The following is a 13,107-nucleotide window of genomic DNA, read 5'->3' on the forward strand; positions in this document are numbered from 1 at the left end:
GCTTGACACCATATCATTATGTTTTATAAGGCCCTGTTTGCTTTATTCATGCTGAGGAAATGAGGTCATTTTAAACATGTACCTTGCATGTACCTCAAAATGTTAAAGGGTTATATTTTGTGCTGCCATAGTTTTGGTCCTGTACCTCCCAACAGCAGAAGGACCATGAGGTCTGAGGCCGTCTTGAGCTGAGCCACATCCTCCTCCCTGTCGCTGTCCACCGTCTGAGCCACCACCTCCAGAAGACACTCCACCAAACCAGCCTCCACCAGCTGAAGCTTGATCACATCTGGCAGAGTGAGAGAGAGAGAGGGAGAGAAGACAGATCTTATTATATCTGAACCTTCACAGCACACCTTCACTAACACCTTCCTGTCTAACAGGGATTTCACAGCCCATATTAAAACCCTAGTGGTGCACATCGGATTTAGAGTCAAGACCAAACTAAGCTCAGATTCAGGCTAAACCGAATACCAAGATCCAGATATCAAAACCTGTTGGATCAAGAACCAGCCTGACATTACAATGAACTAAAGTAGAAAATGCTGAATATATTGCAGCATTTATTTCAGTTAACTGATTCGTTCATTTCTGATCAGCCAGTTTTTGGTAAAATTGAGCTTACCAGAATTGGACGATGGCTTCTTGTATTAACTTTTAAAGGTCCCGTTCTTTGTGATCCCATGTTTCAAACTTTAGTTAGTGTGTAATGTTGTTGTTAGAGTATAAATAAAATCTGTAAAAATTTTAAAGCTCAAAGTTCAATGCCAAGCGAGATATTTTATTTAACAGAAGTCACCTACATCGAACGGCCAGTTTGGACTACATCCCTCTACTTCCTTCTTTAATGACGTCACTAAAACAGTTTTTTGACTAACCTCCGCCCACAGGAATACACAAGAGTTGCATTTGTAGAGTGTGTTTGTCGCCATGTCGTCGAAACGCTGTTATTTTCATCCCGCAGTCCAATCACCGGGTCTGATTCCGGCTCAAATTGATAGGGTAAAATTAAAGACATGTTTACAATAACACTGAGCGCATGCATCTCCACGTTATGGTAAGAGGCGTGACCTTTCCGGGCACGGTGCGCTCAGAGCTGTCGAATCACAACACAGGAACCGCTGGCACAATCAGAACTCGTTACGTATTTCTGAAGGAGGGACTTCATAGAACAAGGAAGTCATCAGCCCGTTTTTATGACAGTGGAAACAGCGGTATACAGATAAGTAAATTATGTGAAAAATACTGTGTTTTTTTACACGCGAAACATGAACACATGTTATATTGCACACTATAAACACAATCAAAGCTTCAAAAAACCACGAAAAACGGGACCTTTAAGTCTAATAACAGCCTTATATGGAAGCTAGATGCTTTTTTGGAAAAAAGTCGCTAAGGGGGTCTAAAAAGTCGCTAAATCTAGCGACAAAGCCACTAAGTTGACAACACTGATGAGACATAAACTCCAAATGTGAGTCAAAGTCAGAATTGCGATATAAAGTCAACTTTTTTCATGCAATTGCAAGTTTATATCTCACAATTTTGAGAAATAATGTCAGAATTTTGAGATACATATGAGGGGAAAAAAAGTCAGAATTCAGAGAACTTTTCTCTCAGAATTGTGATATAAACTCAATGAGTTATAAAGTCAGAATTGTGATATATAAACTAAATTCTGAGAAAAAAAGTCAGAATTGAGAGATAAAAAGTTGCAATTACCTTTTTTATTCTGTGGCAGAAACAAGCTTCCATATAACCTTGTATATATGTATAATGTTTTTCTGTTTTAAATGTTTTTATAAAATAAAATAATTAGATTTTAGCAATTTTGTGTACATCTGATCTTATTTGTCATCATCAAATTATATTAGTTATAAATCGGCCTTACATTAGTCTAACAGCAGCCTTGTTTATAGATAATCTTTGCCAGTTTTCAATGTTCAATCAAATAAAAATAGTTTGATTTTAGGAACACAGTGTACGTCTGATCTTATTTTCTTTCATTAAATTATATCACATAACTATCAGCATTGCAAAGTCTAACAACAGCCCTGTTTATGGATAATCTTTGTCAGTTTTCAATGTTTTTATAAAATAAAATTAAATAAAATTTTGTTTGAATAAAATAATGTTTTGATAGAAATTCTGTGTACATATGATCATTATTTACTATCATTAAATTATATTATTTAGATATAAGCATTACGTTATTCTAACAACAGCCTTGTCTATAATCTTTTTCTCTTTTAAATTTTTTTATGAATAAAATTTAAAAAAAAAAAATTAAAAAAAATAAACGGTTGTTTGATTTTAGGTTTAATTGATCTCCTTTGCAATCATTAAATTGCTTTATCTATATATCAGCACTTTATTGGCTAATCATTGTGCTAGAAACTGATATCGGCCGCTAAAAAAAAACAAAAAAACAAAAAAAAAAACGGTAGACTGTCACAGTCACCGTCTCGTCCCGTTTGTTTCGAGTGTCATGTGCTTCTTTGTTTTCAGTTCCCGCCACTCATCATTCACCATGGACACTAATCACCCTCACAGCTGTTTGTTCTTTACATTGTGCATTTAAGTTCCTTCCTGCCTTCAGTTCATTGTCCGGTATTGTTTGATGTTACTTGTGTTTGCCGTCGCTTGTGCTTTCCATTCCTTGAGATTAAACTACGTTGTATTACTTGTATCTACTGTCCTCGTCTTCCTTGGAGTGAACCCGTAACATAGACAACCATCTCAGACCATAAACCGAGACCCAGATTCATACAAACCTCTGGTGCATTTCCCCTTCAAATACGTAACAGACTGAATTATAGTCCTTTGACCCAAAATTCTAAACCAGGCACAGTAATGTAATGAACCATGACACAATTTCTAAAATATAAACAAATACAATTCATTGCATTTTGCATTCTAAAACAATCCAATTGACCAAATATTGATGATTCATGCGGTGTCAGCCAATGATACAACAAGCCAGGGGGAAAATCTTGCAGGGATGGATTTCTGAGGTCAGACTGTTCGCAGACATATGGGCGTCTCACTACGCATTTGGCTGGTTATGAAACGCCTGCAGTGTTCAGGTACAGCGCAGCTCACCCTTTCTCCCTCTATATCACTCACACACACACAAAATCGCTCTTGCCGCGGCCCACGTGACTCACAGAGCTTCGCCTGTAGTGCTGTGTAGTGGCTCTAAGTAGGCCGTTGTCTTGGAGACTGGCAGTATGGGATAGCGGCACTGTGCACAGAATGCTAACAACCAAAGCGCCGCTTTCACACATGCTCTCGATGCTGTCGGTTTTCCATCTTCCACACCTTCTCTCTCGCCCTCTCTCTCTCCCGCTCATACTTTCTATTCTTTCATGTAAACAGTCATGAATTCTTACAGTTCAAATTTTTTATACATTTTCTTGTGATATTTTTTTTTTTTTCACTTTCATACAGCAATCTGCAAAAAGGGCTGTTAAATAAATTCATCTGAAAATGGAATAAAACCAAATATATTTCTTAATTGGCATCATCAATTTATTTAAAAAAAATAAATAAATAAAATATATGTTAACTGAAATAAAATAAAAATATTTTAACTAGGGACATTTCTCATTTCCATTTAATGTAACTTGATGTACAAAACAACTAAAACTGAAATAAAAATGAATACAAACTATACAGACATTTTTTAAAAACACAAGTAATAAAAATGAATTACTAAAATTTTAACTAAACTTAAAAAGGAAAATACAAAATTAAAAACTTTATATATATATATATATATATATATATATATATATATATATATATATATATATATATATATATATATATATACAGTACAGTCCAAAAGTTTGGAACCACTAAGATTTTTAATGTTTTTAAAAGAAGTTTCGTCTGCTCACAAAGGCTACATTTATTTAATTAAAAATACAGTAAAAAACAGTAATATTGTGAAATATTATTACAATTTAAAATAACTGTTTTCTATTTGAATATATTTCACAAAGTAATTTATTCCTGTGATGCAAAGCTGAATTTTCAGCATCGTTACTCCAGTCTTCAGTGTCACATGATCCTTCAGAAATCATTCTAATATGCTGATCTGCTGCTCAAGAAACATTTAATGTGTACAATTGTACAAAATATTTGTGTACAATATTTTTTTTCAGGATTATTTGATGAATAGAAAGTTCAAAAGAACAGTGTTTATCTGAAATCTAATCTTTTGTAACATTATAAATGTCTTTACTGCCACTTTTGATTGATTTAATGCATCCTTGCTGAATAAAAGTATTCATTTCTTTCATTTCTTTTCAAAAAAATAAAAATAAAAATTCTTACTGACCCCAAACTTTTGAACGGTAGTGTATAATGCTACAGAAGCTTTGTATTTCAGATAAATGCTGTTCTTTTGAACTTTCTATTCATCAAGGAATCCTGAAAAAAAAAAAGTACACAACTGTTTTTAACATTGAAAATAATCATAAATGTTTATTGAGCAGCAAATCAGCATATTAGAATGATTTCTGAAGGATCATGTGACACTGAAGACTGGAGTAACGATGCTGAAAATTCAGCTTTGCATCACAGGAATAAATTACTTTGTCAAATATATTTAAATAGTACACAGTTATTTTAAATTGTAATAATATTTCACAATATTACTGTTTTTTACTGTATTTTTAATTAAATAAATGTAGCCTTGGTGAGCAGATGAAACTTCTTTTAAAAACATTAAAAATCTTAGTGGTTCCAAACTTTTGGACTGTACTGTGTATATATATATATATATATATATATATATATATATATATATATATATATATAAAATGTATGAAGTGCCATCAAAACATTTCTTCTAAAAAGAGCATTTTTATCAAGTTTGTATGTTTAGGTTCAGTAATTTCACTTTAATGGCAATTAATAGGTCCTTTTCATTGCCATTAAAGTGAAATAACTGAAAATAAACATACGAGCTTGATAAAAATGATAATTTTAGAAGAAAATTTCAGATGGCATTTAGAGGCTTTTGCATCTGAAGTCTTCATATATATATACACATATACATATACATATATATATCTCATAAAATCTCAATGATATGGAAGTTGTTTCCACCATGAAATAAAAAATAAAAAAGGTAATTGTGATTTTCTCTCTCAGAATTGCAAGATATAAACTCACAACTGGAAGTTATAAAGTCAGAATTATGACTTTAAAATTACAACAGAATTATGTTTTTTGTCCATTGGCAAATTGTTTTTTTAAAGCAAAAATTTAACAACATCTTGAGGTTTGTGTCTTAAACATGAAAATAATCTTAATGGTGTTTTCAATGGTGTATGAAAAAAAAAAAAAATCTAAATGTATTCTCTGAAAAAAGGCTTAAAACTGTGTGCAATTCTGTTTCTGTTTAGCTCAAAAACAAGAGTATAAGAAAGGTTTTTTTTTTGCAATGTATCAAAAATACAAAAAGTGAAATACTATCTTTCAAAGAACAATTAACTCCTCAATAACCATTTCCTTTCAATACACACTTCAGCAATTAAGTTTCACTGTCTAAACACACAGCTGTCTTTCAGATGCTTATTTTAATGTTGCTTCAAATCCTCAGACGAGCTCGCAGACTAAAAGAGCAGCTGACCGTGGCAGGCGGATTTACGTTCAAATAAGCAAGTCCAGACCACAGCTGTAAGCAGACCCCAGAGTCCTATTTTGAGGAAACGATGGTTGTGGCAATGGCAGAGGAGACAAGTGATAACACTTATTATCCAAACAGAGAAGAAGCCGAGAAATCTCACGCATCTGCTTAATTGTAGCTTTCTCTCTCGCGACCAAGGCGATAGGCAGAGTCTTGGAAAATGCATTTTGATTTATTTTTATCATTATATAAACTGGGTTTTGCATTATGAGATATCGCTCTATATAACTTGGCTGGTTTTGATTTTCCAGCTTACATTTTTTTAAAAAAGAAGAAAAAAAAAAGGTGAATTTTAAACGTGAAATTTGAACTTAAAATCTTGTTGGCTCATGGTCAAACTTTCTGAGCCAAAACACAGCTGCAAACACATGCATTCATTTCATAAAGTGTCTTGTTTCCAAGCACAACAGGTGGCAGAGTATGACTTTCTATATAAGTAACACAACATGCTCACAGCTGGGAGGAAAAGCCTTTGAGGCTACTGAAGTCACTCAGTCACTGGGTCAGTGGGTCTACAGCGGGCAGTGTGCCAACATCCATATCCATATTCAAGCTTGATCAACGACTACAGTCCCTCATCTCATGCTGAAAGCAAAAGCAGCATGACTAAATTGGAAGCTTAACCTGTGCTGTTTTGACGCACATATTATGGAAAATAATATATCAAATGTGCTCCAATTATGCTATTTTAAAGTCTCCTTTAAAAGGGTGGCATTATGCCTCCGTAGGAAGTTCAGAATCGATTCTTTCTTTTAGGAGACAATAACTCTATTTGTTTATAAAATAAATAACTCTCTTTTACATTAACAAACAGCTATATTACAAACATGAAAGGTAATATTTGAAAAAGCATACTTTAAAAACACTGGTCCTCCTTAAAAATAAAGATAAAAGACACCTTTTCTCAAATAAATATTGTGTTGATGACAAAATATAGCTGAGGGTATCAGACAGTAATGCTATATGATTACCATATTCATATATATTGGTGTTCGCATGGTTCTCCACAATACTAAAAGGTTTAGTTTTTGTTCAATTTGAACTTACCAGCATTGATTGATGGTTTCTTGTATCAATTTTAATGTCTAACAGTTTTGTATTTGGTTACTGGTAATTTTATCAGTTTTTATAAAATAAAATAAAATAAAAAATAATAAAAATCAGTTTGATTTAAGCAATTTTGTGTACATCAGATCTTATTTGTCATCATTACATTATATTATCTATATATCAGCATTACATGAGTCCAAAAACAGCCTTGTATCTATGGGTAATCTTTTATATATATAAACAAATAATTAAATAAATAAATCATTAATCACTTATTTGCATTTGTTAAATTACGTTATTTAAATATTTAGGGGGTCAAGAAAAAATATTTGTCAAAAGATGCATTTTGTTTTGCAGAATGTTTTCACTTCTTTCTTTTTTTTCCCCACTTTTTTTTTTACAAATAATACAAAAAACACAAGAACAATGGCAATAACCAGATACCATGTTCAAAAATTGTAATAAAGCAATAAGCCCCCTGAACTTATTCACATAACTACCCCGTCGTGCCTAACAACGACCCTTAGCTGTTATAAATTCACTGTAAACCACGGCTTCACGGGGCTTATTGTTTTTATAAAACGGTTACCACACAATACAAATATTAAAGCCAAAAAATATCAATGCAACTTTCATGACGTAAAATCATTAAAAGTTTTCCTTCCGCTGGAAAAAATAGTCCCTGACCGTGAACAGCAACAGAAGTTACATATATTACGGCACTAGATGGCGGCAAAGATGAGTGAGATGGCGGCAAAGATGTCTTTATGAGCGAGTAACTCAGTCGCAAAGACTTTTATATTGAAACTTGTTGTGAACACGGAACAAGACTCAAATGATAAATGCTTTGACTAGCGCTGTCAGTGTCAGCAGGGCACGGGAAAACCCCTTAAATGTTAAAAGGACAAGATCGCAGCAGACATTCAAATGGATTTTTTATTATGAATATAGGACTGACCTGAAGGAAAATTATGAATCTGAATGCAGGTAATACACTCGGTCACTCGATATCTCTCTCACAGTTCTCTTCTACATAATACAGTAAGCTTCAATGAACAAAACCAACTGAGAACAAACATATGTTTACGTTGCTAAGACAGATGCAGCAACATACACACTCAGTGGCCCAGCAATACATGTAATGCAGTCAGTTGTATGTTTTCGGAAATTTTACAACGGCTTCGAACGCGGCTCAACCAATCAGAATCAAGGGCCAGAACTATCCGATTCATAATGTACTTTTTGTGAAGTGTTTTCATAAAAGGCACTACACTAACTGGTTTATTAGAGTTCATCGATATTTATGTCAATCATTGTGATTCTCACCATTCTCAGCAAGTGGTGCCAACACCTCAAAGATCATCTCCTTCTTCTCATGTTCCACCTGCTTACGGAAGAGCCGAACCAGCTCCTCTGCAATATTTGTAGAGGCGAACTGCTCCTTACTGGACTCTGTTTGAGGATCAGTCAAAAGAGATGTGTTAGCTTTATCCAATATGTCCTAATATACAGTATTTTAATATATGGAAATGCTGATATGTAGTTAGGCAATGAGACTGAATTGAATCAGTAACTCACCAAGCTCTGCCAAGTTGCCAAAGGCAATGAGGCACATCTCTGTGAGCGCGGTGTTTTGAGAATGAACGCCCAGCAGTCTGACCAGCGTTGGGATCACACCCATGCTGATCAGCTGGGCCTGCAACGAGTCTGGAGTGGAAAGAAAACACATGAGATTTTCCGTACACTAGTTCATGCAGATTTATACCTTTTTCAGACAACACTGATAATATAACAGCAATTTTCTTATTAATAGAATAAATCGTTCTTCTGCCAATTACATTGCAAGAAAATTGATTATTTGATTAATTGATTATTTATGTACATGACTTGATTTCTTCAAGCCTTCTTGCAAGCCTTCCAAAACAACACTGAAAAAAAAAGGCATAAAATGAAAAATTCACAAATATTTTCATATGAATATACGAGTGATTTCATCACTGTTTACATCCTGCAATTGTGTGTGTGAAACCGGTGAACCGGAGGCTGAAAAAGCCAATTCACCAGATCAAAGTAATACAGGCAGGACGTAAAATGCAGCCACATTATAGAATACTCTGACATTTCATTTTTGTAAAGTGCTTTTCTGAGACTAGCACAGAAAATATATAGTCTCGACCTGAAAGTGTGAAAGATAAATCAAGACCACAGTGGAACAAAGGATTGCTTAGTCATCGCTTTTCACGCACAAGCACAGGTCCTTCTTCCCGTGCTCAATCACACTTGTTTTCCAGCAGAAATACCTAAATGTATTTAGGACAAATAAATCTACCTGAGAATTAAGCTTGCATAACACACTGTAAACCCTAATGCTCAAAGTAATTAATTGGTTTGAGTAGGACAAACTTAAATTTGACAAATTAGTTCAGTCAAATTAACTTTTTTGAGTATTTAGCACTTTCTTTTACTTTCAAGTTCACAGAACTGATATATTTTAAGTAAACTGAACTGTTTCATTGTTTTGAGTTTTATGAACTAATTTCTTTTAATTTAGACTAACTTAAGTTTAACTGAAACTGGGCTGGGATTTGGATTTCCCAGCTTGCTTTGCCCATGGCAAAGAGATTTGGAGATTTACCATCATGGTGACAAGGAGTTTTGAGTGACAGTTTTTTGAGTTTTGCCAACTTATTCAGGTTTACAATGCATTTTATGATCTGTTTTAGAGAATATCTTATTGTGTATTTTGCCAGATATTTTCAATTATTTTTAGTTGCCGACTGATATACCATCAAGGCCGATATATAAGCCTGATATTTTACATTTTAAATGATCAGCATAAGTTTTATTGAAGCGGCTTCTATTTTGACAGCAATGGGACTTTTATTTTGACAGCGCTAAGAACAGCATAGCCCACAGGTACGTTCATTACCATAATTACGAGATTCTGACTTGTAAAAAGTGATCACATCCTCATAGAACTCCCGTCCTTACTGAGAGCTCCGACTTATACCACATGACCATTGCAGATTAATTTTGGCATTGATAGTGTTGCCATAGAAAGGCATAATTCTGAAGACGTGAACAACTCCAAGCAGAACGTCAAGTTTTCATCTTGTAATTACGCTAAAATCTTTCACAAAATCCTTAAATCTTTGATTTCAAATTATGCTGTGCTATATTCATTTTGCTGTTGTCATATGTGTACTGTATGTAAAATTAGCATTATCTTGTCTTTATTTAAAAAAAAATAATAATAATAATAATAATTTCCAGTGCACTCAAACTCATTAGATTACTGTTGGTTACAGTGTTTACAGTATAAAGAAATCATTAAAAAGGAAGTAATAGGATTACAGAATCAAAAAGTTGCTAAAGCATAAATCTGATAAAGGTTATTTTACAGATAAATCTGGTTATTTTATTTATTTATTTTTTCATATTGACTCGTATTACAATTAATTATTTCTAATTTCGTAAATATGTCAAATAAATCAAAATTTCATTGCAGCAATTGTTATGCATATCATATATATATCGGCCATCCTGCTCTCTAAAATATCAGCATTGGCCATCCAATAGTCGACAACTACTATTTTAATCATAAAGCTCACTAAATGTATAATTTTATGTCTTGTTTACTTTTAATAACAGACCAATTTTACAATGCTGTAAGCCCTCAAGAGGCCATTAAAAGACGTTTCAGTTTGTCTAGAAACGTCTCTGTGACACACCAAGATGTGGGCGGCACCGGCACACATCTGGTGCCATCTATCTGTCGGGAAGCAGATGTTGATCAGTAAATTCAATGAAGCAAAGAGGAGATGGCAACTGAGACAGCAGAGCACTGTGTTAAGACGACAGCCCAGGCAGAGGAAAAGATCCGCAGTTGAAAAAGGAGAAAAATGTTATTGAGTATGAGTTGAAGAAAAGTTGAGTCTGGTACAAAAATTATAAGACATAACCTTTAAAACATTTATGCAACACAAGTCCCATCATCACATTTAACAAACAGTTGACAGTCCGAAATGCTTCTTCCCTACTATATAATTGCCTGTTATTCGCTTTATCGACCAGAGAAGCTTTGCTGGTCTGAGCAAGAGGAACATTTAAGGAACAGCTATTGGGTGAATTTATCAAATGAGAAAACACAACATAACGAGCCTTGGCAGAACTGGACGCCAGCCAGAAATCATAGAGGAACTCTTGCCAGTAATCAAAGCCTAAATCACGTCAGAGAAATGTCAACCAGGGACCTGCAGAGCTCACTGATTGAGAATGAGTCATGTTTCCTAAAAGAACTATGAAGTATTTGCATCTCATCTCCAGCTCACGTAAGATATAAATGACAAGATGCTTTACTTCCCAGCAGAGCAGAGAGCTGTAACACTGACCGTTTACAAACAGCAAGATTCGGCCGATTATACCAAATAACTTAATATAATGACTCCGCATATATTCTTTACAATAAAAACAATACATGCATGCAATTAAAAGGACACTTCTGCTCCTCGATGCTGATTGGTCAATACAACCTGTCAGCCGTGCTAAAATAGATGATATACTAACAGCTATGATGCAAAATTTTTCAACAAATATATACATGTAGTACCCATTTTATGAAAGCATTAAAGGATTAGTCCACTTTCAAATAAAATTTTCTTGATAATTTACTCACCCCCATGTCATCCAAGATGTTCATGTCTTTCTTTCTTCAGTCGAAAAGAAATGAAGGTTTTTGATGAAAACATTCCAGGATTATTCTCCTTATAGTGGACTTCAATGGCCTCCAAACGGTTGAAGGTCAAAATTACAGTTTCAGTGCAGCTTCAAAGGGCTTTAAACGATACCAGACAAGGAATAAGGGTCTTATCTAGCGAAACGATCAGAAAAACATACAACTGTATATGCTTTATAAACACAAATGATCGCCTTGCACGTGCTTCTGCTTTCCGTATTCTTCAAAAAGCTTATGCTGTATGTTCTCCGCCTTCCCTATTCTACTTATGGAAAAAAAAAAAACTGGCGCCACATTCGTTACATAAGTTGAATAGGGCAGGCATTTATTTTTTCCGAAAATGACCGATCGCTTCGCTAGATAAGACCCTTATTCCTCGTCTGGTATCGTTTAAAGCCCTTTGAAGCTGCACTGAAACTAATTTTGACCTTCAACCGTTTGGAGGCCATTGAAGTCCACTATAAGGAGAATAATCCTGGAATGTTTTCCTCAAAAACCTTAATTTCTTTTCGACTGAACAAAGAAAGACATGAACATCTTGGATGACATGGGGTGAGTAAATTATCAGGAAAATTTTATTTGAAAGTGGACTAATCCTTTAAGGCTCTCGAGGCTGTGCTATGTTGTGAATATAGTCATGGTTAAAATGTTTTTACTTCATTTCATGTGCTAAAGATGGGAGTATATAAAAAATATAGCACAGCCTCCTGGTCCTAAATTTCAAGAGCTGATATGCCTTGTGAAAAAGAAGTAATTAATGGTATTTATTGTGCACTTGTAGTGTACTGCAAATCTTAAAAGTAGGGATGCGCCGAAATTTCGGCCGCCGAAAATTTTCAGCCGAAAATGCCAATTTCGTTTTTGCCCGAAAGAGAAAAACGACTGAAAATATATGCCGCCTCTCAGTGTTCAGCGCCCAGGTTTCACTCTCGCTCTAGCCGTTTTCCCTGCACGGTGTGATGCTCCGCTCAATATTCCACTCTAAATTACTAAGTTTCACCATCAATTCGGTATTCGCGCAACGTTATCTCTGCACACAGCCGCACACGCACGAAGCGCGCACACCCAGAGAGGCACGTTTACTGTGAATTTATTCCTCTTTTGCATCTCCATGCGCTTGAACGGAATACGCAAGTATTCTCGTAAACACAGTCGGTTATGTCTTAAGTGAACGTAAAAAGTTGAAAAAGAAATCAGATGTGTATCATTATATTGGATCCGTGCATTCGGTCTTAAAGTGACAGCAACCTTTAAATACCTGCTGCTAAGTCAATGTTAATATATATATATATATATATATATATATATATATATATATATATATATATATATATATATATATATATATATATATATATATATATATATATATATATATATATATTTAATTTATACAGGGAACACTAAAGTGTTATTTTACATATATTTTAAGTATATATTATTATTATTATTGGCTTGTATTTTTTTAAATTCAGTATCATTAAAATGATTGAATTTCATTAAAAAGTCTAATATTAATACAATTATACAAAAATAAGCTAATTTAAAATAAGAAATAATTTCAGTTTTCGGCAAAGTGCATCCAGAATTTTAGGTTTCGGCCCAGAACTTTCATTTCGGTGCA

The 13,107-nt window shown here is 34.1% G+C and overlaps 1 protein-coding gene across 3 annotated transcripts in view; it reads right to left on the reverse strand.

The window, feature by feature from the left end:
* Positions 1-13,107, reverse strand: part of rap1gds1 (RAP1, GTP-GDP dissociation stimulator 1) — a 56,546-nt gene that overhangs the window by 18,451 nt on the left and 24,988 nt on the right. For all 3 annotated transcript variants that reach the window (XM_048186047.1, XM_048186048.1, XM_048186046.1), the window contains 3 exons: positions 8,327-8,455; positions 8,075-8,200; positions 146-289 (listed from right to left, as the gene is read on the reverse strand). In XM_048186047.1, coding sequence (XP_048042004.1) covers positions 146-289; positions 8,075-8,200; positions 8,327-8,455 — 399 coding nt within the window. The remainder of the gene's footprint in view (positions 1-145; positions 290-8,074; positions 8,201-8,326; positions 8,456-13,107) is intronic.

Source organism: Megalobrama amblycephala, linkage group LG3 (assembly GCF_018812025.1).
Source record: "Megalobrama amblycephala isolate DHTTF-2021 linkage group LG3, ASM1881202v1, whole genome shotgun sequence".
NCBI classification, from domain to species: domain Eukaryota; kingdom Metazoa; phylum Chordata; class Actinopteri; order Cypriniformes; family Xenocyprididae; genus Megalobrama; species Megalobrama amblycephala.